The 26,847-nt window shown below is 30.1% G+C and overlaps 1 protein-coding gene across 7 annotated transcripts in view; it reads right to left on the bottom strand.

The window, feature by feature from the left end:
- The window catches only part of LOC107438879 (sorting nexin-13), a 41,914-nt gene extending 30,572 nt beyond the window's left edge, over positions 1 to 11,342 (bottom strand). For 3 of the 7 annotated variants that reach the window (XM_043038850.2, XM_071177736.1, XM_071177738.1), the window contains exons 1-5: positions 10,961 to 11,062; positions 8,818 to 8,927; positions 6,540 to 6,648; positions 4,239 to 4,328; positions 1,127 to 1,248 (exon numbers count right to left, since the gene is read on the bottom strand). In XM_043038850.2, the coding sequence (XP_042894784.1) occupies positions 1,127 to 1,248; positions 4,239 to 4,328; positions 6,540 to 6,648; positions 8,818 to 8,927 (431 nt within the window). In that variant the 5' untranslated portion in view covers positions 10,961 to 11,062. Of the gene's footprint in view, positions 1 to 1,126; positions 1,249 to 4,238; positions 4,329 to 6,539; positions 6,649 to 8,817; positions 8,928 to 10,856; positions 11,063 to 11,174 lie in introns of those variants that run through there. The other 4 variants (XM_043038849.2, XM_043038854.2, XM_043038853.2 and 1 more) reach the window with 4 other exon arrangements.
- Positions 11,343 to 26,847: the final 15,505 nt, after the last annotated feature.

The raw sequence follows: 26,847 nt of genomic DNA, 5'->3' as shown, positions 1-26,847 counted from the left end.
CTAAAAATATGAAACAACGTAAGAAAAAATTTATAAAATGAAAGGAAAAAACATTGGAAAACTAATACAAATATGTTGAATTGCTCAAAATATTCACAATATTTTTTGTTTGTTTCAGAATTGACGACATACTTTAGCATTATTACCTATACAGAAGAATTTTCTTTAGACAGATGAATTAATTCATTTTCAAGGTATTTATTGCTATGGAGATTACAGGGGGAACCTTTATAAGTTGTCAACTTGCGGTGCATTGCTTTTCTGATCAACTTATGGAGAGGATTTTTTTAATAATTTTTTACATCGTAGCATTAATATAACCAATTCAAATAGACAAATGTAATTAAAGTTTTAAAACAAGACTTCAAAATTTTATACAGCATTAAAAAGAGGCTAATCACTAGAAGGAATTATTATTTGTTACACTAACTTATTATTAAATTAATTTGTTCAGAGCAAATATCTATGCATCTTTGTTCTTTTATAAGCATGTCGGTTATTAGTAATAAAAATTTTTGTAAAATATCTATACACAAGAGCTTGTTCAACTAGAAAATTTATTATATTCCCTCCAACATTTCAAAATTAATTTTGTTACATTTAGGCAATAAATTTGTAGCTTATTACAAAAGAACAAAAGCTTTTAAATTTTTCTTCATATGGTCAACTTATAAAGGGTTTATATTAGGTTTTGGTTCCTTTTTAACACTATTTGACTAATTCAGTGAAATTTTAATAGATAATCTAATTGCATGATAGTATTCCTAAAAGAAGTTTTTTTTCTTCATCTTTTAGAGAATTTATGAAATGTTCAGAGTATCAATCAATAACACTCTTAGACATATTTGATTTATTAGCCAACATTTAAGAGAGACAGGAGGTGGGTTATAAGGATGTTCTATTTGGAAAGTTTCACAGAACAAACATATTTTGATAAAGCCAGAAGTGTCATTTTAATAACGTAAAATAAATTTAGATTTGTAATTTTTTTAAAAATATTCTTGACTGATATCAATCACCATTATACCAATAAAATCAACTAAATACCAATAAAAGTTTAATTGCATTTAGTAGAGAAAAAACTTAGCTTACAAATTATTAAATATACAAAAATTTTATATTTTACCTTTTGGAAAAATTATTGATGATAGTTTTACACATTTCATTGAAACCATCAAGGAATTCTTCATTGAGAGATATTTCTTGATACCAAGTTTGTATAAAATCTCTAACAATATTGGACAAAATCTAAAAATATAACATTGAGAAAGAATAGATTAAAATGCTTTAAAAAAATGAAAAACATCAACACAACACTTAACAATAATAAAAATTTAAACCCTGTGTTAAATTTTATGGTATTCTATCAGATTAAACAGATCAAATAAATAAAGTGAAACAAGCGACAGTTAAAACTATCAATATTATATACAATGATCAGATTTGTTTAGTAAATAGACTGAACCTAAATACCAAAAATAATTGGTAAATAGATAAATTAAATGAAATATAGATGAATTATTATATCTCTATGTTTTTGGTATGAGATTTAGTTCTAGTGAGGGTTGATTTCATAGATTTAATTTTAATAAATATGAATTGGAATGAATTGGAATAGTTCTAATATATGTTTTGGCATTAAGAACAGCTATTTCTTTTATTATGTTTACTACATACAGGGATGAGATTGGCCAAAAGGCAAAAAAGCTGAATTTTCACGGGACTAAATCTTATGTACGTGCAATTATTCCATAATAAAATCCAGACGATTTAAGATAATAAATAACTATGTGTTGATATAAAATTAGTTGTGTACTAATTTATTAATAGATGAACAATTACATCGACACTTAACATTTAGTAAAAAGTGAAAAGATAAAGCTGGAAATTTTTCTTCAGTCACAAAGGAGTCAATTATTACTGCCTAGTTTAGAACACTAAACTACTGAGAACATACATTAACATTTCATTTTTTTTAATAAATACTATTACGTGATTTACAGCAAAAATATCAGTAACATATTTTCATCCAGTTTCGCTGATGTTGTAAAGCCTATATATATATATATATACCAATAATAGTTGATAGAAAAAATGCCACATTTATAGTAACTAAACTAAACTCAGCAGCGCGACAGCCCATAGAGGGCCAAGGCCTACTGTGCCCATCTCAGTTTTCTTTATTATCTATTCTTCATTATCAAGTTCATTATCTAATCTAGACCTATAATATAATGTATAATTTATCATATAATATATCATATCATATAATATAATATATCATATAATATAATATATCATATCATATAATATATCGTATCTTATCATATAATATAATATAATATATCATATCATATCATATAATATATCGTATCTTATCATATAATATATCGTATCTTATCATATAATATNCGACAGCCCATAGAGGGCCAAGGCCTACTGTGCCCATCTCAGTTTTATTTATTATCTATTCTTCATTATCAAGTTCATTATCTAATCTAGACTTATAATATAATGTATAATTTATCATATAATATATCATATCATATAATATATCGTATCTTATCATATAATATAACATATATAATATATCATATCATATAATATATAATATCGTATCATATAAAACTAAACTCAGCGGCGCGACAGCCCAAGAGGGCCAAGGCCTACTGCGCCCATCTCAGTTTTCCTGACCTTGGGCTCTGGGGTGCAGGAGCAGATGTTCCGACCAGGTGGTTAGCCAAACGAGGAACCCTCAGTGTTTAGTTCCCAAGCATGCTTGGTACTCATTTATCGACCCACTGAAGGGATGAAAGGCTGAGTCAACCTTGTCCGGCCCGAGGATCGAACCTGTGGCTGTATGGTTGGCGAGGGACCTGTGGCACGACAGCGTTACCGCTCAGCCACCGGGCGTCTTCATAGTAACTAATTCAAGAAGAAAAAAAACTTACTCCGTATAAGAATTGCAATAAAGGATTTTAAAATTGCGTGAATATGAATCACAATTTTTTTGAAATCACGTGAGTATGAAACTCCATATTGAATTTCAAAAATGTGAAAATACAAATCACGATGCCTAATTTTTAGATCGCGTAAATACGAATCACAATGCATAATTTCTAAATCCCGTGAATACCAATCCAAAGCCTAATTTTTAAATCATGCGTAAATACGAAAATCAATGCTTGTTATTACAACCGCATAAAGGAATCGCATGACATTGGATTTCAACTCACACGAATACGAATTGCTACATAGATTTAAAAAAAAAAAAAACAGCGATATAAACCTTGTAAATAAGAATTGCAATAATTGCATGAATAAGAATCACAATGAACAACTTTTAAATCAGGTAAATAAGAAAATCACTGTTTGATATTAAAATGCAGCGACGTCTGAAATACGAAAATATAAAGTACCTCGCGGGCGGGTAAAAATACGGAAAATCTTATTTTCTGAACGTAAAAGTGGAGAAAATAGTTAAAATTATTAAAAATGTGAAAGGGTTGGCAGCTACATAATTTGAATTTTCTGTGTTTATCTTTATAAATCGGAAAGAAATATAATTATTTTACTTCAACGGCTGAATTTTCAGAAAAACGGAATATTCATAAAAAAACTGAAAATTGGAGTTTTTGATAAAAAGGCTGAAATTTGAGAGACAAAAGCGAAAAAGGCGGATTTCCACTAAAAAGTGGAGAAATCTCATCCCTGTACATAAGAAATATTTTTAATTTTATCTTTAAAACAAAAATTTTTATCTTGAAAAAAAATAGTAAAACCGACTTCTGAACATGTTCTTTATATATTTTTATTTTCACGTCGATTGTGTGATTGGAGGGAGTTCTTATAAAGTATAAATCGCTGTATAATTTATGCATTTTTTGATACAACTAACAGCAGATAAAAATTGTAAAGTTAAACAAAAAACTTAACATTTGTAAACTTTTATATTTATAATTAAATTTGTAGCACTACCAAGATATAGTTTGAACTTAATTCTCAAATGTTTCAAATTATAACTTTAAAAAAAAAAAAAAATTAAACTTTCAAATTCTTGAAAAAAAATTGGAAATGTTTTTTGAGTTTTTCCTAACTTATTGTTAAATAAATATTTGATTCATTATCATAATGCATTTTTTTAAAAAGGTTTATTTAATAAGTTAGAGCATAAAGTTTAAAAAATAAACCATTGAACCTCTAAAAACCGAATAACACATAAAGTAAAAAATGAATACCTGTCTTAACTGATCATCAATCTCTTTAGAACCAGTAAGTCGTTGGTCAACTTTTGGCAGATCAGATGAATCTTTCATTTGATAAGCAATCTGAAGAAAAAAAGAAAGACAATTATATACCCACAGTGACCACAAGCATTCAGAAAAGAAGAAAATAATGCTTGTTTTAATTAAATTTCTCTGATTATTTTCCCTGCTTCAATATAAATTTTATTTTTAATGTTTTAATTCTGTCTCATTTCTGATCTCAAAGAGTCTTTTTCTTGTGAGGATGTTGAAAAGTTAAAATTTTTATTATTGATTTCAAGAATAAACGAATAAAAAATAAAAATAATTTAGGCTGATGGTAAAGAGGTAACAGATGACACCAACTATTTTTTTTTCCACACACCCTCACAGTTTTCTTGCATGCTCACATTACTTTGAACTACAATTGAAAGAAATGAAATTATTATTAATTGTAATTAGATCGACTTTTTGTGATTATAATTATTTGAAAAAACAGCTCAGCACCATGAAAATACTCAGTTGCCAAATAGTGCTTTTAACCATGCAACTAAAAATTTAAGGAAAAAAAAAATGTTTTGTGCCGTCAACCTGTAAGTTCTTCTTAAAAGTTCTATAACAATCTGCAAATAAGTTTTAATCACAACTAAAAAACATGAAACTATTACTAGTGGCAGTAATTCAAACTGTTATTAATAATATACAGTAGAGAACCAATTATTCGGAATGCTCAAGATCATCGCCATCTCAGATGTCTAAATTCAACGGTTTTCTGGATAGCTGAAAAATAATTCAACACAGCTTAACTATGTTCCTACTTCATTACTGAATAAAATAGCCCTAATTTAGCCGTTTTAGTATACATATTAAAAATTCTATGTTTTCACTCTACTATTAAAGCTATTCATATAGTAAAGCATAGTTATATCATAGTATAGTAAAGCATATAATAAAGCAAGTATTTTGATATTTCCCCCTCGTAAATCGAAGCAATAAACAAAATCACTTGTTTCATCAGATTTCGTATACAAGATGCTGTTTTAGTTTTCAAAAATAATAAGCAAAAAAAAAAAAAAAAAAAAAAAAAAAAAAAAAAAAAAAAGGTCAAAATTTCTCCATTCTACCAAGCAATCAATCTGTCGGCGATTTATTTGGGAATCAATCTCAGAAATTTAAGCATAAACTCTCTCAACAACCTCTTGCTAAATCGCAATTTAGTTAAAACTTGCGCATTCTGCAGTTCAGCTTCATTAAAAATAATTCAAATACTTTATAAAAGATAAATTAAAATGCTTTTAATAAATTCAGTAACTTTTGAAACAATTTTGTCAGAATTCTTTGGAAACAAAAGAGTTAAAAATAGTTACAAGAGTCAACAATTTGCTTACAGAAAGTTTTTTAATTGAGATTTTGGATTAATTTTATTTACAGGGCAAGATCTTCAAGGTCAAAGAAATATCGAATTTTCTCTCTATGCATGCGAAGAAAAAGAATTCCACCCATCTTTCAATTTACTCTCTTCAGTTTCAAGGAAGACTCAATTATTCTATTAAGTTCAAAATGGCACGAAAACCAAGCAAATATTTCCCGGTTTTCTGGACACTGGATAAATGGTTCTGTATTGTGTTATACGATTTGTAAAAACAATTTATCATTGTAAAAACACCTTATCTTTAAAATAGATTACTTATTTAACTACATTACATGAAATGTCATTCGTAAATTAATTTGGAAAACTTCATTTCATAACTTACAATAAAAGCTGAAGTATATCTAATAACCAAATAAAATAAATCTTATAAAATTAGAAATTACAAAGATTATTATCACTTGAATGATACATAATTCTGTACTTAATTTATAAATAATCTTGAAATTTTAACTGACTTAGATTTGATTTATAATTGTTATAATTTCCTTAAAATAATGAGCATGTTATTTTAACACTCATTAAGTAAATATCATAAATAGAAACATTGTAAGAAATATGAACACAATTATTTTAAATTACAATAAAGTAAGACCAAACAAAATGAGTTAAAGTTAACTTGCACATCATAATTAAAAAGCTTAGCTAACATTTTGCACATATCTTAAAATTGAAAAGCAGAGCTTACTTATACATCACAAAATTGAAAAGTAAGGTTAACATATATCTTAGAATTTAAAAATGTTTAACACAAAACAGCACATAAAATAATATTCACACTTCATTTTTTTAATAGATTAAGCAATCTTACTTGGAGGATTAGACACTTCGACTGTTATGTATGATTAAAATGTATTAATATTTACTTTTGGTATTCCTTCAAACAGGCTGTAGGAACGTCCTCTGCTTGAAAGGGATGATTTGCGAACTGGTTTGACTTTTACCAGTTTTTCCATATAAGTCATAACAAGAATTCTAGATTTAAAAAACTTACTTATTTAAATATTTCAAGCAATAGTAATAAGGCATGAAACTTTTATAAATGATTAAATATATTACAGTGTCAAAACTTTGACGAATACATATTGTATAAGTGGACCAAAAAGTAATGTCATTTCGATGCATTTGATATTTGTTATTAGGATTTTATTTTTAATCAACAGTGTATTCACCCTTGTTAGCAACAACCTTTCAATGCCGGATCGAAAAAAAATAAATTGGTTTTCAAGACTAACGAATATTTAATGTGTTGAAATGACATTATTTTCCGGTCTCCCTAATATTTTCTTCAGATTTAAAACAATAAAGAGCTATTTCAAATTTTCAAAAAAATTCTCAGTTTAAGTTTGGTGATCATAACAGGTTAAACTGAAATCTCTTTAATGTATTTTAGTCATTTAATGGAATTAATATACATGCAGTTAGTAAATCCTAGATTTTTTAACTTTGCATCAAAAATTAAAGCCTTTGTAGAAGCTGAATAAAAAAAAAGAGAGATTATAATTCAACTTAAACAAATATGAATAAGTCCTTGCAAATTGATTTAAATCAAAGATTTGAAATAAAATCATTGATTTCCATCACAACGATCCTGAGTGAGGGAAATACATTTTCAAGAAGCATTGTGATTCTTGTATACAATATTTACATAACTTGAAAATTTTACAATTATAAAAGTTTTTACAAGACTATTGATTTGGGTATTAGAGCAAATATAAAGGTTCCTATGCAATTGGAAGAATAAAATTCTATGACTTTTCCGGAATTTTTAGATACATTAAAAAAAATTCCAATCTAATGTAGCAGAATTCACTAGCAGTGCAGTGAACAAAACATATAGTGAACCACAAAGAATAAATGTTTGCCATGTATAGATTATATTTTAAATTTTATTTTACTTAAAGTAAAATGGAAAAAAGAAGTTCCTGAACAGGAAATTCTTTTCTTAAAAATTTTGATGTCAACATCGCGTGCTTGGAATTTGCCAAATCAAACTATCTGACATTTCCAGATTTTTGCTCAGAAATGTAGAATGCCCAGACTTTTTTATAATTTACAAATTTACTGACTTTTCCAGGTTTTTACATTTATCCAGGTAGCGTAACAACCCTGAAATATCATACTGAAGTAAATTAATGTTTTTTTTAATGAACATAGATAGTTTCTGCATATTAACTACAGCAAATGCTTATCTCTTAATAACATTTACATGCATATTTACAACACACATAGTTAACAATACATAGATATCTACGGACACACTCTAACATAGAGAGTTGCACAGCCAAATATAATCAATCATTTTGCTGGTGAATTTAGTTTCCGTGCTTTCTTTCAAAACATATTTTGCCATCTAGGATAAGATAAGAGCTTGTAGCACTGATACTCACATTATAGGGAAATATTCAAATGAAGTAAAATATAGCAACACATATAACTCATTAAAAAACTTTAAAAATATGCAGATGGAAATGAAAGTAGACATGTTCCAAGCGCTCAAAAACAGATGCCCATTCTCAAGCGTTAATGACATTCCTGTTTGGCAATTTGGATGATTTGATGGATCATCTGTCATGTCTTGAGAATAGGTGCTTATCTTTGAGCGCTTGAAACAGCTCTACCTTTTCTTCCATTCACATATTTGTAAAGCCACTAAAGTTTTATAAATAATATTTCACTGCTTTAGTTTCTTGGAATTATTCATTTAATAGCAACATGTAATTTTGGGTTATAGTTAAACTCATATAGGTAGGCTGATCAGTGAAAACATGTAAGCAGGGGTCTGTCTTGGTTTTTCTGAGAGGTACTTTAAAATTTTAAGAAAAAGTATTTTGTGAAACTACCGTTTTCCCTAAAGTTGAATTTGTGAAGGTATCGCTAAACAGTAGTAAATTTGGCCTGGACTGATCTCTGGTAAGTAAAGATTATTATGAAACTACTACTTAAATTTTCTTATCAACTTATAAAGGTAGTATGTAGTACATGTTAAAGACAAATTTAATGTTTCAAAAAAGTCATTCAACTAGAGAATTTTGATTCAACAATTGGATTTTTCAATCAGTATTTGATCTTAAAATTTTCTAAAATTGTAATCACCGTTAAAAATCATCACATCATAGTAATCACAAATAATAACAATCTTACCCAGTAATTGAAGAGAATACAGATACTATTATGATACAACACATTGATAATCCAAATGTTGAAACACTTAATAACATCACTAATAGAAGCCAGCAGATTTTGGAAGCCATCTGAAATTAATGGAAAAGGTGTTAAAATAAGAGGGTTTCATAATAGTAATATTGTTCTAGCATTTTAGCAATTTGAAAAATTATTTAAAATAGTTTTAAATGTTTTTATTAGAAGTTTAAAAAACAAATATGTAATTCTGTGGCTACTGCTATATAAATAGTTATAGTAGGAGAACCAACAACTTGAAATTAACCTGTTTTGTGACGAGAGAAATTGAATTAATATTGGTTGAATGTAGAGCAAAGAATACAAAAGCTCGGAAAAACTATACATAAACACATAGGCATGACTGAATATAAATTAGGCATGTAACAAATAGTGTTTTTGCCGAATAGATAAAAACCGAATATTCGTCCGAAAAAATGGGCCAAATAACGAATAGTCGGCAACCAAGTAGAATTTTTTTTTTTAAAAATCCTTATTAAGCGTTAATTTTAAAATCGAAATAAGTTTACTCATAATAGAAAAATAATCAAAACATAGCAGTATTATTAGTATGGGGTGAAGGGAAAATAACTTGAATAGAAATCTTTTGATAATAAAGATAATTAGAAATATTTAAGATACAAAGAGCTGACTGACATCTATTAAAATATACTAAAGAAGTAAAGTAAAAAAAAAAAATCATCTAATTTTTAAAACAAAACTTAAATGCTTGATATAATATTTTACAAAAAAAAATAATAATAATAAATAATTATCCATAAGACATTAAAAGAGATGTCTATCAGAAATGTTTCTGAAATACAGCACTATTATAAAAATAAAGATTATATACAAAAGCAAAACAGAAAAAATAAAAATTGATATCAATTTTTGGAAGAAAATTTTAAAGCTAAACATTATAGTTTTCCCATTAATGTATTTTCAATAAAAAATAAATATTACAGCCTAATAGAAACCCTTTTAGTTGCTACTTCATAATAAAACAGTCTATAAAATCATAAGAAAATTTTTGAAAAAGAAAAAAACAAAACAAAAGATTTCAAGGCTAAAAATCTTAACTTTTTCAGAATGCCGTATTACTGGAAGAAAAGGACAATAAAATAATAAAGTCTATTAGAAGCTTAGTTAAGTTAATGCTTAGCTTTAGTTAAAATTGAAAAACAAGCACAAATGAAACGAAAAAATTTCTCAATTTTTAAAACTAAGAGTTTAAAAAATGATGAAATTGACTTGCCTGAATATAATTTAAAAAAATAAAAATCAGCATTATAAAACTCATGGTTCAGCAATCTAGTTTCAATTTTTCAAATTTAGCTTTCAGAATATAAGTTAGCAATTTTTATAACTTAACAAATATGTTTAAAAACTATTTCTAATAATGAGTAGTATAGTAGTAAGACATTGATTTTAGACTATTCTTTATTAAATCTTTTAAAATTTGTCCCAGAAATACTTTGTCAAAATTTTGTTTTTACAAATAATGCTTATGTAAAATATTGGACCAACCAGAACTTAGGCAAAAGAGCTGTTAAATAATTAAACATTTGAAATGAGACGATCATTTCCAAATATTGCAGCTCTATTTCTGTATATAAATGCAAAAATTTTCAGCCTTAATTATTTTGTAAAAAATTAAATTCGATATGTATGATAGCAATGTTTTTGAACAGCACTCTGAATTTTAGAAACACATTCCAGAACATATACGAAATAAATGCATACAGATTTTGAATCGCATATCGAATTTAATTTTTAAAAAAATTAAATTCGATACGTATGATAGCATGTTTTAAAACAGCATTCTGAATTTTAGAAACACATTCAAGAACATATACGAAACAAATGCATACAGATTTCAAAATAAAAGCACCACATAATTGAAGCAAATTGTACAAATTAATTTAATTAATAGTGTCAAGTGGGATTGTCATATTTTAATGTTATTACATGCTAGGATATTTTTTTTATTAGTTATTACATACTAAGTCAGATTGTAAAAGAATACCGAAACACAGTAAGCCTAATACGAATTAATGATGGTTGTACAAAACAATTGTAAATAAAATATTTAATTTCTAAAAATTACTTGAACAGTATGTTTAAATGTGGAGACACATAAAGGAAAAATTAAATAAAAAGTTCACATTAATCTAATCAACATCTGTGACAGAAGTTCTTTAATTATAAANTATATACTAATTTTGATTGTAAAAGAATACCGAAACACAGTAAGCCTAATACGAATTAATGATGGTTGTATAAAACAATTGTAAATAAAATATTTAATTTCTAAAAATTACTTGAACAGTATGTTTAAATGTGGAGACACATAAAGGAAAAATTAAATAAAAAGTTCACATTAATCTAATCAACATCTGTGACAGAAGTTCTTTAATTATAAACATAAACAAAACACATCGCACAACAGGATCTGGGAAACGCCCACTTCTGAGACTGCCATCTATCGCTATTAAAAGTAACGAAAACTACATCGTCATTAGAAATCAGGACCCTACCATACACACTAATAAAACAAGCTTGAGACAAAAGGTCACGCTTGGTCTATTTTAATTTTGGTTTAATTGTTTCCGTGTCCAATAGTTGCACACTAATGAGTTGTATTATTTTTATTTAATGTAATCATAATCTTAGCTAATATTTTTCTGGTTGGTATTGTCTATTTTCAAAGCAATACCACAGAGAATAAAAAATAATTAAAATTGTTCAAAGTGACCACCTCGACAAGGCGTAGGCAGTAGCGTATTCAGTTTCGACCAGGCATCGTTGGGTCATTTAAAACTTTTTTATTAGGGCTCTCACGTCAAGTATCGTTTGGTTAGGTCTGGTTATTAAGGTGACAATCACGTAGACGCGAGCATCGTGTCTTGCATGTAGTTTCCAAACTTTCACTCTGCGTCTAGGGCAATCGCATACAGTGGTCTCCAGCCCTAAACCTGCCAACCCTCTAGGTGACCACACACTTCAAGGAGTTCTGGGTATTTCTAGGAGCGTTGTCAATTCGTAGCAAACAACTCCTCGTGGGATGATCCTTCGCAAACATAATTCTTAGCTGCGATAGTTAGGCGCAACACTTCGTAATCGTAATGGCAATTCGACGAGGGTGCAAGGTACAATCCGTGGTAGACACAACTCGTCGGAACAAGAATTAGTAGTAGGAAGCCGTGATTGCTCAGAGGATAGAGCGTTCACTTACCAATGAGGTGAACCGGGTTCGAATCCCAACTAAGGCTGGTCGATACGAATTCCACATCCAGCTTGCACCGACCACAGTGCTGAACTAAAATATCAGATGGATCATGGGTGAGAATCTCCTTGCCATCTGGCTTACCATAGGAGGTTTTAGTGGTTTTACTCTCCATGTAACAGAAATGCGGGTAAGATCAAAAAGTCCTTCGCGAAAGCTAGTTTTAACCAATACTTGATCCAGGAGATTCCTTGTCTTCTTGCTTGGGCTCAAAATTACAAAGCTACAGAGTTGAACATCAGTAGTAAACTGAAAAAATTGGGTCAGCTGTTCAATGACGGTTATAAAACTCGACACAAGCACAACGCATCTCAGTGACAATCTGTTATAAGCACAATTTCTTGCGTTTTCGATGAAAAGCATCTTAGTATGTATATTAATTATAGTAATAAAATTGGTGTTTCTTCGGCAAAATTAACATCAAAAGTATGTTTTTGGTAGACAGCTTTGTTATGTCCACTCTCATAAATGATACATGAAAACTTCTCGACTATTCTCATTTGTACGCTACGCTTTTTGAAGGAAATGGGAGTGATTAGGTGTGTAGAATTGAATTTTTTCCAAACAGTTAAGTAAGGCGTTGTTTCTGATATATTTTTACGCTGAATTAAAAGAAACCTGCTACAACCTGCTGCTGGAGTTTATTTTGCTTATATATCTACCTATAATTGCAAAACTTTATTATCATTTATTAATTCAAGGTTCTGCATCAATTTGTCGAACACAATTAATCGTGAGCAGAACTATTTGCCAAGATAAATTCGTTATGGGCGAAATTCGTCTCGAGCACAATTCACTGTGGACACAATTCATCGAGGCAACAATTCTTCGTAGACACAACTCGCTGCGTCCCGCAGTGGACTGATCGTTAAGATGCGGTTCCCACCAGATCACCGAAGTCAAGTATCACTGGCTGCGGTCAGTGTGCGGGTGGGTGACCACTTGGATTAGTCTGCGTAAGGACCGAGGGTGTGCGGTATTGGTCCTCGTTAAACTGTTCTACCGTAAAGTGCTCGACTTCGCGTGCAGGTCGTCGGGCTACCAAAGCAGGGGAGCCATCCCCTCTGCAGAGGATCAATATTGTGATGGCATGTCTTCGGATCATCCTCAGGGTGGTTTCCCAGACCGTCGCCAATAGCCCATTGTGCAGCTCTAGTGCGACGTAAATGAACTACAACTACAACAACACAACTCGTTACAAGCACTATATCTTGCGGTTTCGATTAAACACATTTTAGTTTAGTAATCACAGCAATATAAATCCAGCAGTGGACTGATCGTTAAGACTCGGTTCCCAACAGATCACCAAAGTCAAGCATCACTGGCTGCGGTCAGTGTGCGGGTGGGTGATCGCTTGGATCAGTCTGCGTAGGAACCGAGGGTGTGCGTTATTGGTCCTAGTTAAATTATTTTACCATAAAGTGCTTGACTTCGCGTGTAGGTCGCCTGACTACAGAAGTGGGGGTGCCATCCCCTTTGCAGAGGATCAAAATTATGATGGCATGTCTTCAGATCATCCTCAGGGATGCTTCCTAGACCGTCGCCAGTTGTGCAGCTTTAGTGCGACGTAAATGAACTACAACAACAAGAGCAATAAAAGGCTGTTTCTTAAAAAAAAAACATTAAAAGTATTTATTTATTTTTAACAGGAAGCTTTGTTTGTCATTATAAATGACACTTGAAAACTCCCCTGTACGTTTCTCGCTTTTTTAGAGAAATGGGGAATGAGGCATTGTTTCTGGTGCATTTTTTTTTTAATGTTGAATTGAATGAAACCAATTACGAGATGATCGATAAATAGTTAAAAAAGTTATATGGGTTATTTGTACAAACAGTGCATATTTTGATTCGTGCCTATTCACGCATCTGACATTGATATCCAAACAAGTGAGGCATTGTTTACTATGTGGTTTACGTTGAATCGAATGAGACTGTAGAACAATTTATAGAATGAATAGTTTAAAAGTTAAAAGTGCTTTATTGTTTAAAAAGTCCTTCTATTGACATGTATTTATGTAACTTTTTACATTGATATCTAGAGGTTGTCAGAACATATAAGGTACATTTTCCGATGTAATTTTTTCTCATGTTGAATTGAATGAGATATAGTTCAAGTCAATAGAATAACTGGCTTTGAAATTATAAAGAGTTTCTTTACAATAAATATAATTGAAAAAAAAGTTCCTTTTATGCGAAAAAAATACCTGTTCAACCCTTTAAATTTAAATACCTTATTTCTTTTGTTCTTAGGCAACAATATCTCACTTGTCGGTATAACTGTATGAGATGCATACATAAGTGCAGGACCTAGATTGTTCTTTTAGTACATCATATTATTATAACTTCTTAACTATTTATTTTATCAATTACTGTTTTATCTCAATTAAGCATAAAGAATTACATAAAAAACTATACCTTTCATGTTCAGATAACTCTTGCATAGCAATGTAAAATGTGTACATAAATACATGTCAAAAGAAGTACTTAATAATCATAAAAATCCTTTTAAATTTTTAACTATTCGCAATTCGTTCTATTGACTTGTGCACAGTCTCATTCGACGAATTGTCACAACGATGAGTTGTATCACTGCGCCTTCGACACATTGTTTCCATGACGAATTTCGTTCATGTCCGCCCTGATAAAGTGTGCACAATTCGTACTTCTCAACAAATACGCAATTTTCCGCATTGCTATGTTTACTTTAAAATTTATACAAAAAGTAAATTTTGTTTTTAAAAATCCTCAAAATTCTAGTGTCCCCCCCTGAAAAGAAACATCCGTCCCCCCCCCCCCGAATTTAATCAAAGTTTTTTTTCTTCTACTTTTGAAGCACTGACTAAGCCCCGTAAAATTATAATCTTGCTTCTCACAAAAATTATGTGTAATTTTTAGTGTCCAGCTATTTATGTTAATAATTTTAGTTTATCTGGTGATATTCAATCTTTGCCTGGAGTTTTTTCGAGTAAGGATTCCATTTCATTGCTGCGCTGCTCAGTAAATTTTATAATTTTATTATTATTATTTGTAGATTTTGATATATATTTTTCTAACCGAGAGCCTATAGCCTTACTTATAATGATCTGTTGAAACTAATGAAATTAAGCTATATAAAGACAGAGGTTTAAAAAAAATTTATAAATTTCGCGTCAAACAACACTGGGTAATACTTAATTATTAGAATTAGAGTCTCTACTCTTAACAAATTTCAGTCGCTCATACGTGATATTTGCTCATTTTTTGAAATTAAAATTTTAAATATTTCTAAAAACACGGGATTTATTTCCAAATTTTGACACTTATTTTATAATTTCTTTTTTTCCTTCCAACTATAATTAAAAATTTTTTTTCAGTACATATCTAAAAATTATTTTAATTTTATCTTTATTAAAATTAAATATGTTTTTGAACTTTGTTCCAACTATGCTTCTCAAGCTAGCTCAATTTGAATAAAGATAATATTTGCTGAACCTTTTTAGAAAAATGTCTTAGTTTTGAAATTATTTTGTTAATAAATCATGTTTAAGAGAATGAAAAAGACAGGTTTGGCAATCATTAAATCAACTATCCTTATTTCGTTGTTAGAATGTTTTTATTGCGAATTAATATAAAAAAGTTATTTAGTTACTTATAATTTTTTGTTTTGTTGAAAAGTTAATTTTATTTCTTCAAATATTTTAGTTTTAACAATTTTCCCCCTCTCTGTTCGTCTATTAATTTCGACTATACGTCTAGGTGGGTGCTTTTACCTTTTATTCAAAGGATATATTTCATACTACATCATCATGTTCATTAATAAAGCAATTATGTTATTTTGCACAAAAAAATCTAAGAAAATATTAATACAAATAAAAAAAGTCATGTACGTCACAAATGTTAATTGATGTGATATCAATTAACATTTGTGACGCCCCAATGTTTGGGTTACCTGAGTAACAAATAATTTTCTTCTTTCCTATTTTTTGAGTGTGTCAAAATTGATCAGAAGAAATTCACTCGTCTTATTCTTCAAACCTTCACACCGTAATGTAAATATTAGGGGGACCCGGAAAGTAATGTCGTTTCGGCGCATTAAATATTCGTTAGCCTTAAAAACCAATTTATTTTTTCGATACATTTTCGATTCGGCATTGAAAGGTTGTTGCAAACGAGGGTGAATACATTATTGATTAAAAATAAAATTTCAATAACAAATATCAAATGCACCGAAACGACATTAATTTCCGGTCTCCCTAATTTATACAAGAAACAATGAAAAAATTTAAATATTTATCGAAATTTTTTTATTGTGACAAAAACAAATGTTATTTTTTTCTTCTTTTAAGTAGCTTTATTAATAAAGTAAATAAGTTTTTGTATGGGAAGAACAATATTTTCTGACAAAATTGGTATTTCCTGTTCAGCAAAGTTATGCTATCAAACAATTTTACACAGAAATGAAGACTGGTTTTGAGAAATATATTCACCATTTGCGCATTTTTTGTATTAATATGCATCTCTCGTGACTTGTGGAGCAATTAAAACAGCAAAACAAAGTTTAAATATTTATCAAAAAATTTTATTAACTTACTTATTGTTTCATAAACAAAATTATTTTTTTCTTCTTTTAAGTAGTTTTATAAGTAAAAAAAAAAAGCATTTGGATGAGAAGAACAATATTTTCCGACAAAATTGGTATTTCTTGTTCAGCAAAGTTATGCTTGCAAACAATTTTGAACAGAAATAAAGACTGGTTTTGAGAAATATATTCACCATTTGCACATTTTTGTGTAAATATGCATCTCTTGTGACTTGTAGAGCAACTGAAGTCAGCAAAACAAATTTTTTGCTGGTATTTCTACCTCTCCAGTTTACATGAATATTCCGCAGGAAACGATAACACCCACACCTACAAAAACACAACTATTTTCGGATGCTGGTGTTTATAACAGAGGAAAGTAAATTGTGCAACATATGTCAGCATTGATTTTAGAGTGCGAAAAAACAAGAATAGAAACCGAAAAAAGAATGTTTGAGAAATTGTATTATCATATGTAAATTTGCCAAACATATTCCCAATTTTGCATAAACTTACATTTCGTTTTTCATTTTTTTAAAAAAAAAGTTAGCTCACAAACAGCATTTGAAAAATGTTCTGAAATTTAGTTTAAATTTTTTTTTTTTAAATGCTAGACGAGTTCTTGAGCTCAAGGGTGTTGAGAGAAAATATGAATAAAAGATTAAAAAGGAATGTATTTTGAGAATTATGGATATGTATTAAGATTTAAGATATGTTGATATATTTAAGATTTAAAACTACTTTCATAAAATTATATGTATGTGCATGGTTTTTATATATATATATGGGAAGGTAGGGTAATACCGGGTGGCTAAGATTCGAAGATCTGTTGGGAAGCTCGACCTAGAAACTGACAGATTTAACAAAGATATTTATTGCTTAGTTTTCATTATATCATTCTCGGTTAGTCATGAAATGCACTACTTTCTTAATAAATGATTTTTTTTTCTATAACTAATAAAACGACCCGGTCTTGCTCTCGCAGTATACCAGTGTACCACTTTTGAGTCCTGAGAAATCAAATTTAAAAAATGTCGTATTTTTTAAAATTCTATTTCTTAGGAAATATTCGACCGAGTTTGCTCAAATTTTGTATTTTGTCACGTAAAATTACATTCTTTAAAATTATGTAGAAAAGCTGTATACTTTTTACGATTCAAAGATCTCGACTATTATTAAATAAACTAATAAAACATGAGAAATATTTACTAAAAGTTATTTTTGACATCTTATCTTTTGGAATTTGAAATTATCTTTTGGAAAAATGAATTTTATAATTGTGTTCGAAAATTTTTCATTTCGCTTAAAAAGCTCTCAAGATTTGGTGACATACGCAAAGAGTAAAATTAGCATTAAGATGTGTCCAAACTTTTAACTGGTCTCCTGATCAAATTATGGGGACCATATTTCCCAGATTGCACCTACCCCCTATATTTTGGGGGTCAGAAATCCGAATCTGTTTAAAAAAAAAGGTGTGTTTTTTCAGAGAAAGTACATTTTTGTAACTTGTCTGATTTTGCAACTTGAAATATTGTCTGCACTACTTAATTAGCATATCTGAGATCACCCCCTTGAACCTTTAAGATTGAGTACTAAGACCTGAAGATCAGATAATTGGATCAAAAGTTATTCTGTGTGGTCCGTTTTTTTTTTTTGCTCTTTGTACTTTTTTCTAAATACCTTCGCAATTTCAAGTTTCTTAGTCTTATAGTTTTTGAGCCGCAAAACAAAATGTAACTTAAGTTGAACTAACAACACTTAAAAAACGACAGTGGTGGTGCTTGCGATTTTTAAATATCGAGAAATTGTGACTTGCTATTGTTTAGGGATTATTTTTATAAATACTCTTATCCCATCATAAAAAATGCAGCAATGGAACAAAATAAGGGAGAATATTATAAGGTAATTAGGGAAAACTTCTTTGCAGAACAATCTATTGCTTAGCAAACATGATGGCAAGCCGAAAAAAATCTGTTACAGACGATAAAAATCTAACATATTTAGCGAATTCTTCCTAGTTATCTAGCAATAGAAAGGAATTTGATAAATATTTTACTCATTAGTGGTTTCTGAACGCATGAAAGTCAGATAAAAATGAAGGGCTATCTGTGCATTTTCATTGGACAGAAAGATCACATGGTGTCATCTAAAATATTTTGGAAATTTTCATTTGAATACTTTTTTATTTTTTTAATGTAACAATCTACTTATCATCAAGTAACAACAACAAATTTTTTTTTTTTTTGTAATAATTGCAGCAGTCCGCGAGCGGAGTGAGCATGAGGCAAAACTGCTGGTCTTACAGAAAATTTGAATATAATGTTACATTACAGACGATAGGTTTTTTTTTTCGAAAAGGAAAATACGAGCAATTTTTTAGCCTAATAAAAACTTCTCTCCTTTGATATATACTTTTTAAATATCTTTCCGCCTCTGAATTTAGAGGTGTGTCAGAAAAATAGCGAAACAACGTTATTCGCGTTCCTACCTACAATTTCCACTTTCCACAAATAACTATTATTCGTTCCACTCTCACAGTTCAATAGCAGCTGTCCGTAAATAGCAACGCAAACGATAAGATAAATCAATTTTACGATAATACTACGATTTCTTCCGAAATGGCGAGATCTATCGCGAAGTTCACGTTTTTCCTCCACCATTATTGATACTGGGGTCTGTTTTTATGGCCTGTGGTAAAATGGATTTTCTTGAAACAGAATAGCATCAGGTAGGGTTTGTTTAACATATAAATAATACACTGCATCCGTTGGGAAAAGGTGTCTTAAAAGTCTATGAATTTCAGTATGTAAGGCGATTCACTCAAAATTATTTCTCAATGGCGAACTCGTGTTTCTCATTTAGGGTAGGTGTTGAATAAATTGATAAGCTTACACAGCAAAAAAAAAATCTGTTAAATTAACAGGAAAAATGTTTGCTGTTGTGACTGTATAAAATCGTTTAATTCACTCAAACATACTGATATATAACCGTCGTTGAACAGCCGACCCAATTTTCGGTTTGCGACTACTAATGTTCAATTCCGTAGCCTTGTAATTTTGAACCCAACGCAGAGGACAAGGGAATTCCTGGATCAGTATCTCCAGAGGTATGATTTGTTATAGGAACACGGAGGGCTTTGTGACCCGACAGTTTTAACGCTCACCAGGCACCACTTAATACACGGGGAGTCTTCGGCAGGCGATATCGAACCCACGACCTCTTGGACATGGGCCGAGTGCCCTACCTGGACACTGCATATCCCGGACATGCTGATATTTTAAAAAAAGGGGCCTGTTTTTGAATATATAGATACTATTATTAAAAAAAAAGACCTGTAAAAAGAAAAAAAAACTTCAAAATAACTATGTCATTGTGGTTGCCGCGCGTTGAGAGCAGTATTCGTTCGTCCAGTCGAAGGTGGGATTCGAACCTGAGTCAATTCCTAGATGAGCAAGCGCTCTGTCCTCAAAGCTACCGCAGCTCAAGTGTCTTAATATGAAGAAAAATCTTTAACTATTTTTATTGATATAATATTTAAGCGTAAAAACGCTAAAGCTATAGTGGTTCATCCGAATAAAAACGTTTGGCGGCTTAACTTACAAAAAAAAATTATGTTTAGAAAAATGTAATAATTAGGCATACTATCAATGTGACAATAAAGTCAAATCGCAGTTTGATTTATCGATGTTCAAAACCATAAAATAATTTCTGAAAAATAAGAGCAAGTGAAGAAAACAATCGTAAATTGATTTGAAAAAAAGTATTGTAAACGTTTACGAATGTGATGAAAAATAGAGAACAACCGTTTCTTTAACAAAACAGCCTTAAACCGTCAAATCTGCACAGAAAGTTTTTAAAAAGATTGTGAATTTTTTAAAATGGACATTCTTTATTATACACACAATTTGGCTATGAAATCATTGCACATGACAATTTCAACTCTATGGTCAGTCTACTTCTTTTACCTTTTCAACTTAGACACGCAATGGCATAGATGATAAATTATTTGGTCTTGTTTTTTCCCATATCTTTGCAATAAGAAAAAGTTATTTTGGGATAAGAGGAGAAAAATTTTATTTTTTATCTTTATCATTAGATGCACTGTAAAAAAATCCGGATTAAATTGCAATAAAAAGTACTGGCACCCTGAGTGCGGTACTTTTTATCCTAAAGTCATTTTTTACTGTAAAACTTCATGGAACAAAACGAATTCTGATATACCATAATTTTTATACAGTGATGCTTACTGTAAAATCACTGAATCACTGTAATTAAATAAATATTGCTTTTAATTTTAAGGTATGAAATCTAACTATAAACATGAATATTGCGGTAAAATGGATTTTACGTATTCTGCACTTAGGGTGCCTGTAGTTCTTACCGTAATTAGTACCGGAATTTTTTACAGTATACTATTTGCTTGTCAGCACAGTGATTATTAAATGCCTTAAGGTCACGAATCTGTGAATTCTAAAGCAGTTATATGAGACAAAAGTTCCTCAGATAATCCTGGATGCACTTTATTACCGGTTATCGTAAAACTGTGTCGAAAAAAATATATTAGCTTGTTATGTAGGATCATCCTGAACATTAACTTGCATAAAATAATTATAAAATACCATCTGTATGGTGAAATACAGAACAAGATAGAAGGAAATACAAAACATATACTATAAATGGTGAAATACACAAAAAGTAAATTTAATATTAAGTTGTCCAAACTTTTGACCGCTCTCCTGACAGATTATTGTGATTTTATTTTCCAGATTGTCTCTACCAACCGTTATTTCGCCAAGAATTCGAATTCACCGGGAAAAGGCATATTGATTCAGAGAAAATACGTTTTTGTGCCTGATTTCATAATTTAAAATATAGTTTGCATTTATTAATAATCATATTTAAAGTTTGGCCCTTGAACCATTAAGACTGATTCCTACTACGTAGAAATCAGATCATTAGGATCATAAGTTATTCAGGGTGTGCACTTTTTTATTTCGCATATTGTATACTTCCATTAGTACGGATGATAAAAGTGTGCCTTTGAGACACCAAAACGCTTTTAGGTTATATAATAAAAAGTTAACTATTTTGGATTTTTAAACGATAGTTAATGGAATTATTTATTTATAATTATCAAAATTTTCCAGATTTTAACAAATTTTCAATAATTATCAAAAGAAAAGATCTATCACATGAAAAAACAATCGAAAGAAAGAATGAAAAACTAGAAATAAATTGTTGATATCAGACCCTTCAGCTAAGTAATTTGCGAAACTTTTTAAGCGTTTTATATTAATTTGGGAAAAGTCGCCACTTTGAAGTTCCAATTTCTTTTCCAATTTTTTCCATGTAGCGAAGAAAGAGAGTTTTATACTTTCTAAAGGAAAAGAAGTAAAATTAGAACCTATTTCCAGAAAGGAGTATCTTTCTTAGAAAGGTATCGAACATACCGTACACAGATGTAGTCAAAAGAAATTGCCTTTGAACAGAAGGCAATAAAACTGCGAAAGTGAAACATTTCTGTCTTCAGTTTCATTTTTATTAGGTCTCTGGAACACTAAGTACTCAGAATATATTTTTTACTTACTTTTCGAATATATATTTTTAAAAATAGTTATACGACTTGAACCTATCAGATTCTTTTTCATGTTACTTTTTCACAAATAATTTATTTTTTTGCTGTTATATTTTGTTTCTGTTTTGCTATCAGACGTTTAAAAATATCTGGCAATGGTTTTTTAAGCATTTTGTTCTCGCTGATGTTAAAATCAAGAAAACTCAGTGTCTTAATAATTTTTCCAAGAAAATTTTTGAAACAAGTACTATAACTTTATATCACTTAAATCCTATTTTGATGTAAGTTAATGTTTTAAAACAAGAACCGTGACTCGTTTTATTTACTTAAACAAAATTGTATTTTAAAATGAATCAAAATATAAAAATCTTGAGCAAACTACTTTATAAATTTTATTTGCTTGAATTCATTTTTTAAGTGTCATTAATGAACTTTTTTCTTGTTGCTGTTATCGCTGGCCATGAAAGCAGAGGGGGGGGGGTGCGATCGTTCTTGTTTTCAGTGGCGCCATCTATGGTCAAGAATTAGACTTCTGCCATACGTCACACGCGTTAATAGGGCCAACCCATTCATACATTCATTCATTCATCCACATTGACTGGCCAGTGTAAGGGGCAGGGAGCTGTCCTTGCATCAGAAAGGTTCTGGGTTCAAATCCCTGGCAAGGCATGGATGTTCTTTCCTTCTCTGTACTATCTGTACTATCTGTCCTCTCTGTGGGAGCGACGTTGGTCCACCTAATATGGTGCCCCTGAAAGAGAGGCCAACAAAATCGCCCTGTATATGCCTGAATTGACGGATGTTAACACAGGTGGACATTGAAAAAAAAAACAATCTTTCATCCACAGATCGTAATTTTGACCTGAACCAGAGAACGATTAATCTCCAATTCACTACCCTCAGAGGCTTTGATTTGTTATGGGGAAATGGAGTCTTTGGGCGACTGGATTCGTACTACTTTTTTCTTTTAAAATAAATATATTACGTTTATTATTTAGATTCGAGAGCTGTCTTACATATCTTTTTCAAGAAAGATTTTAAAACAAGTATTTAAATTTTTATCTCTTAAATATTGTTTTTATTCTTAGTTACGTCTTAAAAAAATCATGATGAGCTTTAGTTATTAATCAAAATTGTATTGGATGAATTTTGGTACCCGATTTCGGATGTTCTATCAATGCCGTTTGAAATGAGACAAAATGTTTAATCGATTTCAACCTTAAGGGAACAGTGGAGACACTCCATCCTTCAAAGTTCTCCTCCTCCAACATTGAAAGTTGAGTCATCATCAAGTACAAGTCTCGCGAATAAGTTTAAAATTAAGTTAGTCGGAACTTTGGTTGTCAATAAATTAATCTAGATTATAAAATGACGATAAATTAAGCTTACTGTGAAGAGGAAATGCTAAAACATTTATCATCAGATGAAGAATTATAGTAAAGATTTTAGTGCTCTAGGATCCGGAAAGCGGTCGAAATTTTGATTAATATTAAATTTTATTTCTCGATAAATTTTGCTTGAAACTTTAAGGACATTAATGTTATTTGTATTGTCGCAATTACAGTTGAAAATTGCTACACTCTACAATGAAAATTGAATAGCTATATTCCAGTTGAAATTGCTATTACTATAATTAGTCAGAAAAGTGGTTGAAATTTGGATTGGTGATAAATTTCTTACGGTGATAGAAGGACATTCTACAATTCTGACACCATATTGAAGCGCAAGGCTCCAAATGAGATTAGAACTTTTTAGTTTGTAGGAATTAGGGCGATAGGTTCAACTTATTTGTCAATAAAATGAGAAAAAATACCTCTTCTTGCAAACAAAAAATGATTTTAACTGGCATTACCAGAAATATAGACTTGTATTAAACATTTGAGTGCTCTAGAAAGCCAGAAAGTAGTAGAATTTTTTATTGTAAGATTTCACTTTCACATAGGCTAAAGAAGATTGATAAAATCGAAAAAAGTATTAGTAATAAGAATAAAGCGCACCATAAGATTGGTAGTGACAGATCTACCCTCAGAGGAGTTTTCGGATAAGGGTTTGACGCGTCGCAGCGTGAGAACCAGACATTACAAAATTACAGTAAAGTAAAATTAAAACTAATGAAGATTGATGCACGTTAGAAAGTATCACAATATCGGTGACGTGTCAATTTAAAACAATAAATCAAGTATTGTAAGCCATGTAGGAAAGTAAAAAATACGAAGTGTATAAATAAAAGCAAAATGTGCCCGTGCAGGAACAGATAGTTCAGCATCCCCGATAAGATTTATAAAATTTAAAATCAATCATAATAATTTTAAAAGAGATTTACAGTTAAAACCAATATAAAATCTGGGATAAAATCATCAAAGTGTATGGCTATCACTTTGATGTCTTGCTCCGAGGGTACCATAAAAAATTTGCTAAAAATTAAAAATATTAAAATGAAAATTAAAGTGGTATTTACGAGTAGAACTGTTTAGTAATATCTTTAGTTTGTCGGAATTAAGACGATAAGTTCTATTTGGCATTAAAATGAGAACAAATCTCATTTGTGACAATAATAATAATAATAAAACCATTGAAATTTTTATTGTTAGAAGCATAGAGTTAAAGTAAACATTTGAGTACACCAGCCCAAGTCGTAAATTGGTCGAATTTCAAGATTTTCTCTCATAATTTAAAGGATAAAAACCAACTAAAAAAATACCACCAATAAGAATAAAGTGTACCACAAGAACTTTGTTCTAAAGGCAAAATATTAAAATGAAAATTAAAAATTAATTTAGAACATCAACTAAAATGGGATAATAGTTTAATGAAATGGGAGCAATTAGACAATAAATCAAAATTATGAAAAAAAATATGTTAAAGAAAGTAATATATCTAATGTTAATTGGAACTGAAAGTATTTTCCTTTTAGATGCTTTTAGAATATTTTTAATCAATGATATTACATTCTCAAACTAACGGAAATAAAAAAAAAATTCTAATCAGTTAAATGTACGCTGAGTAAAGAAAGCCTTCTATGATTAAATTCTTACACACAGATAGAATAAATTACTTTCTGACTTTTTAGTTAATCTTATTGGGAAATGTAAATTTCGCAACCTTCCATTTGCAGAGTGAAAAAAAAATATTATAAGTGAAAAAGAACGATTGTTACTGATAAAGGGATTAATGTGACAGGAATAATTAGTTCTTTAACACTTTTTTTTACTATTTAAACTGCCACTTAAAAGTATATAACATTTGCTCGAGTAATATGCAGTCATAATCTTGAGTTGATAAAACAAATAGTTTTAGGATTATGCCATGTAATTTGTATTTTAGCTTGTTTGTTTTACTCAAAAAATACTCTTCACGTATGTGTTTGTTTCTTTTTTTAATACCCTTCTTCTGAATTGAATTCAAAAGTATACAAATAAAAAGTTATTGCGTAATTAGCGATAAAATACTGAGTGTTCCGTAATCATTATTCTTAATATATATATTTTTTTGGAATCCTGGTCAATAAAATTAAGGAAAATTTAACTCATAAGGGATCGCAAATTAATATTTAAGCAAGGAACAAATGAAACACTGTCCAAATCTACGAATCGTCACTGAAGAAAATATAACTGAAAAAAAAATGAAATTTGGAGATTACATTTTAACTACTCTCTGCTTTCTCCGGCGATAACATAGGTTTTGAGTTTTCAGTCACACTTTAGTTAGCTTTTATAACCGCCGCTGAGCTGCCGGTTCAGTTTTGGGTACGTGACTACTAATGTTCAACTCCGTAGCCTTGTAGTTTTGAACCCAATCCAGAGGACAAGAGAACTTCTGGAGAAATTTGGCGTCACGGAGGACTTTTAATGCAACTAACTTGGATTTGCGTTACACGGAGAGGAAAACGATGAAAATCTCTAGTGATTAGCCTGACCGCAAGAGGACTTTAACCCATGATCCATCTACCACTGAGGATATTTTTACGCCAACACTGTGATCGGTGCAAGCCGGGTGTCGAATTCGTATCGACCAGCCATCGATGGGATTCGAATACGGTTCACCTCATTGGAAGGCGAATGCTCTATCCCCTGAGCCACCACGCCTCTCCTTTATTTTGTTGTGATTCTCTTGATTGCGATTGCGCTTCTGTTTATTTCTTTGCTTAAATATCAATTTGCCACCTGGAATGTATGTTTTGTTTCACAAAAATTTTAAAAATGTATGTAAAATGGAACAAATTTTGTTTTTGAAAAAAACAAAAAAATCTGTCTGATGAGAAAAAGTGATTGATAGGCAATTATATGGGATTGGAGAGCGAGGCAAGCAGGATATTGGAGCTTTCGGTTTAAGTAAAGAAGTTGATATTTTTACAAGCCTTAACCTATAAATGCCCGTCCAGAAAGAGTTGAATATCTAAGAATAGAATCTGCACAAAAAAGTGGTATTATGTTTATGTTTGTTATAACAAGTGAGCAGTATTTTCCTGCTACAGATCACTTTAGCTTTTAAGAAGTCCTGTGCTAAAAATATGAATATTAATATTATTAATCGATCGTAGTAGACAAAATTATCTTTTTTCTGGGAAATAAATTC

Source organism: Parasteatoda tepidariorum, chromosome 2 (genome assembly GCF_043381705.1).
Source record: "Parasteatoda tepidariorum isolate YZ-2023 chromosome 2, CAS_Ptep_4.0, whole genome shotgun sequence".
Taxonomy (NCBI): domain Eukaryota; kingdom Metazoa; phylum Arthropoda; class Arachnida; order Araneae; family Theridiidae; genus Parasteatoda; species Parasteatoda tepidariorum.
This window is presented reverse-complemented; position numbering and strand designations above follow the sequence as displayed.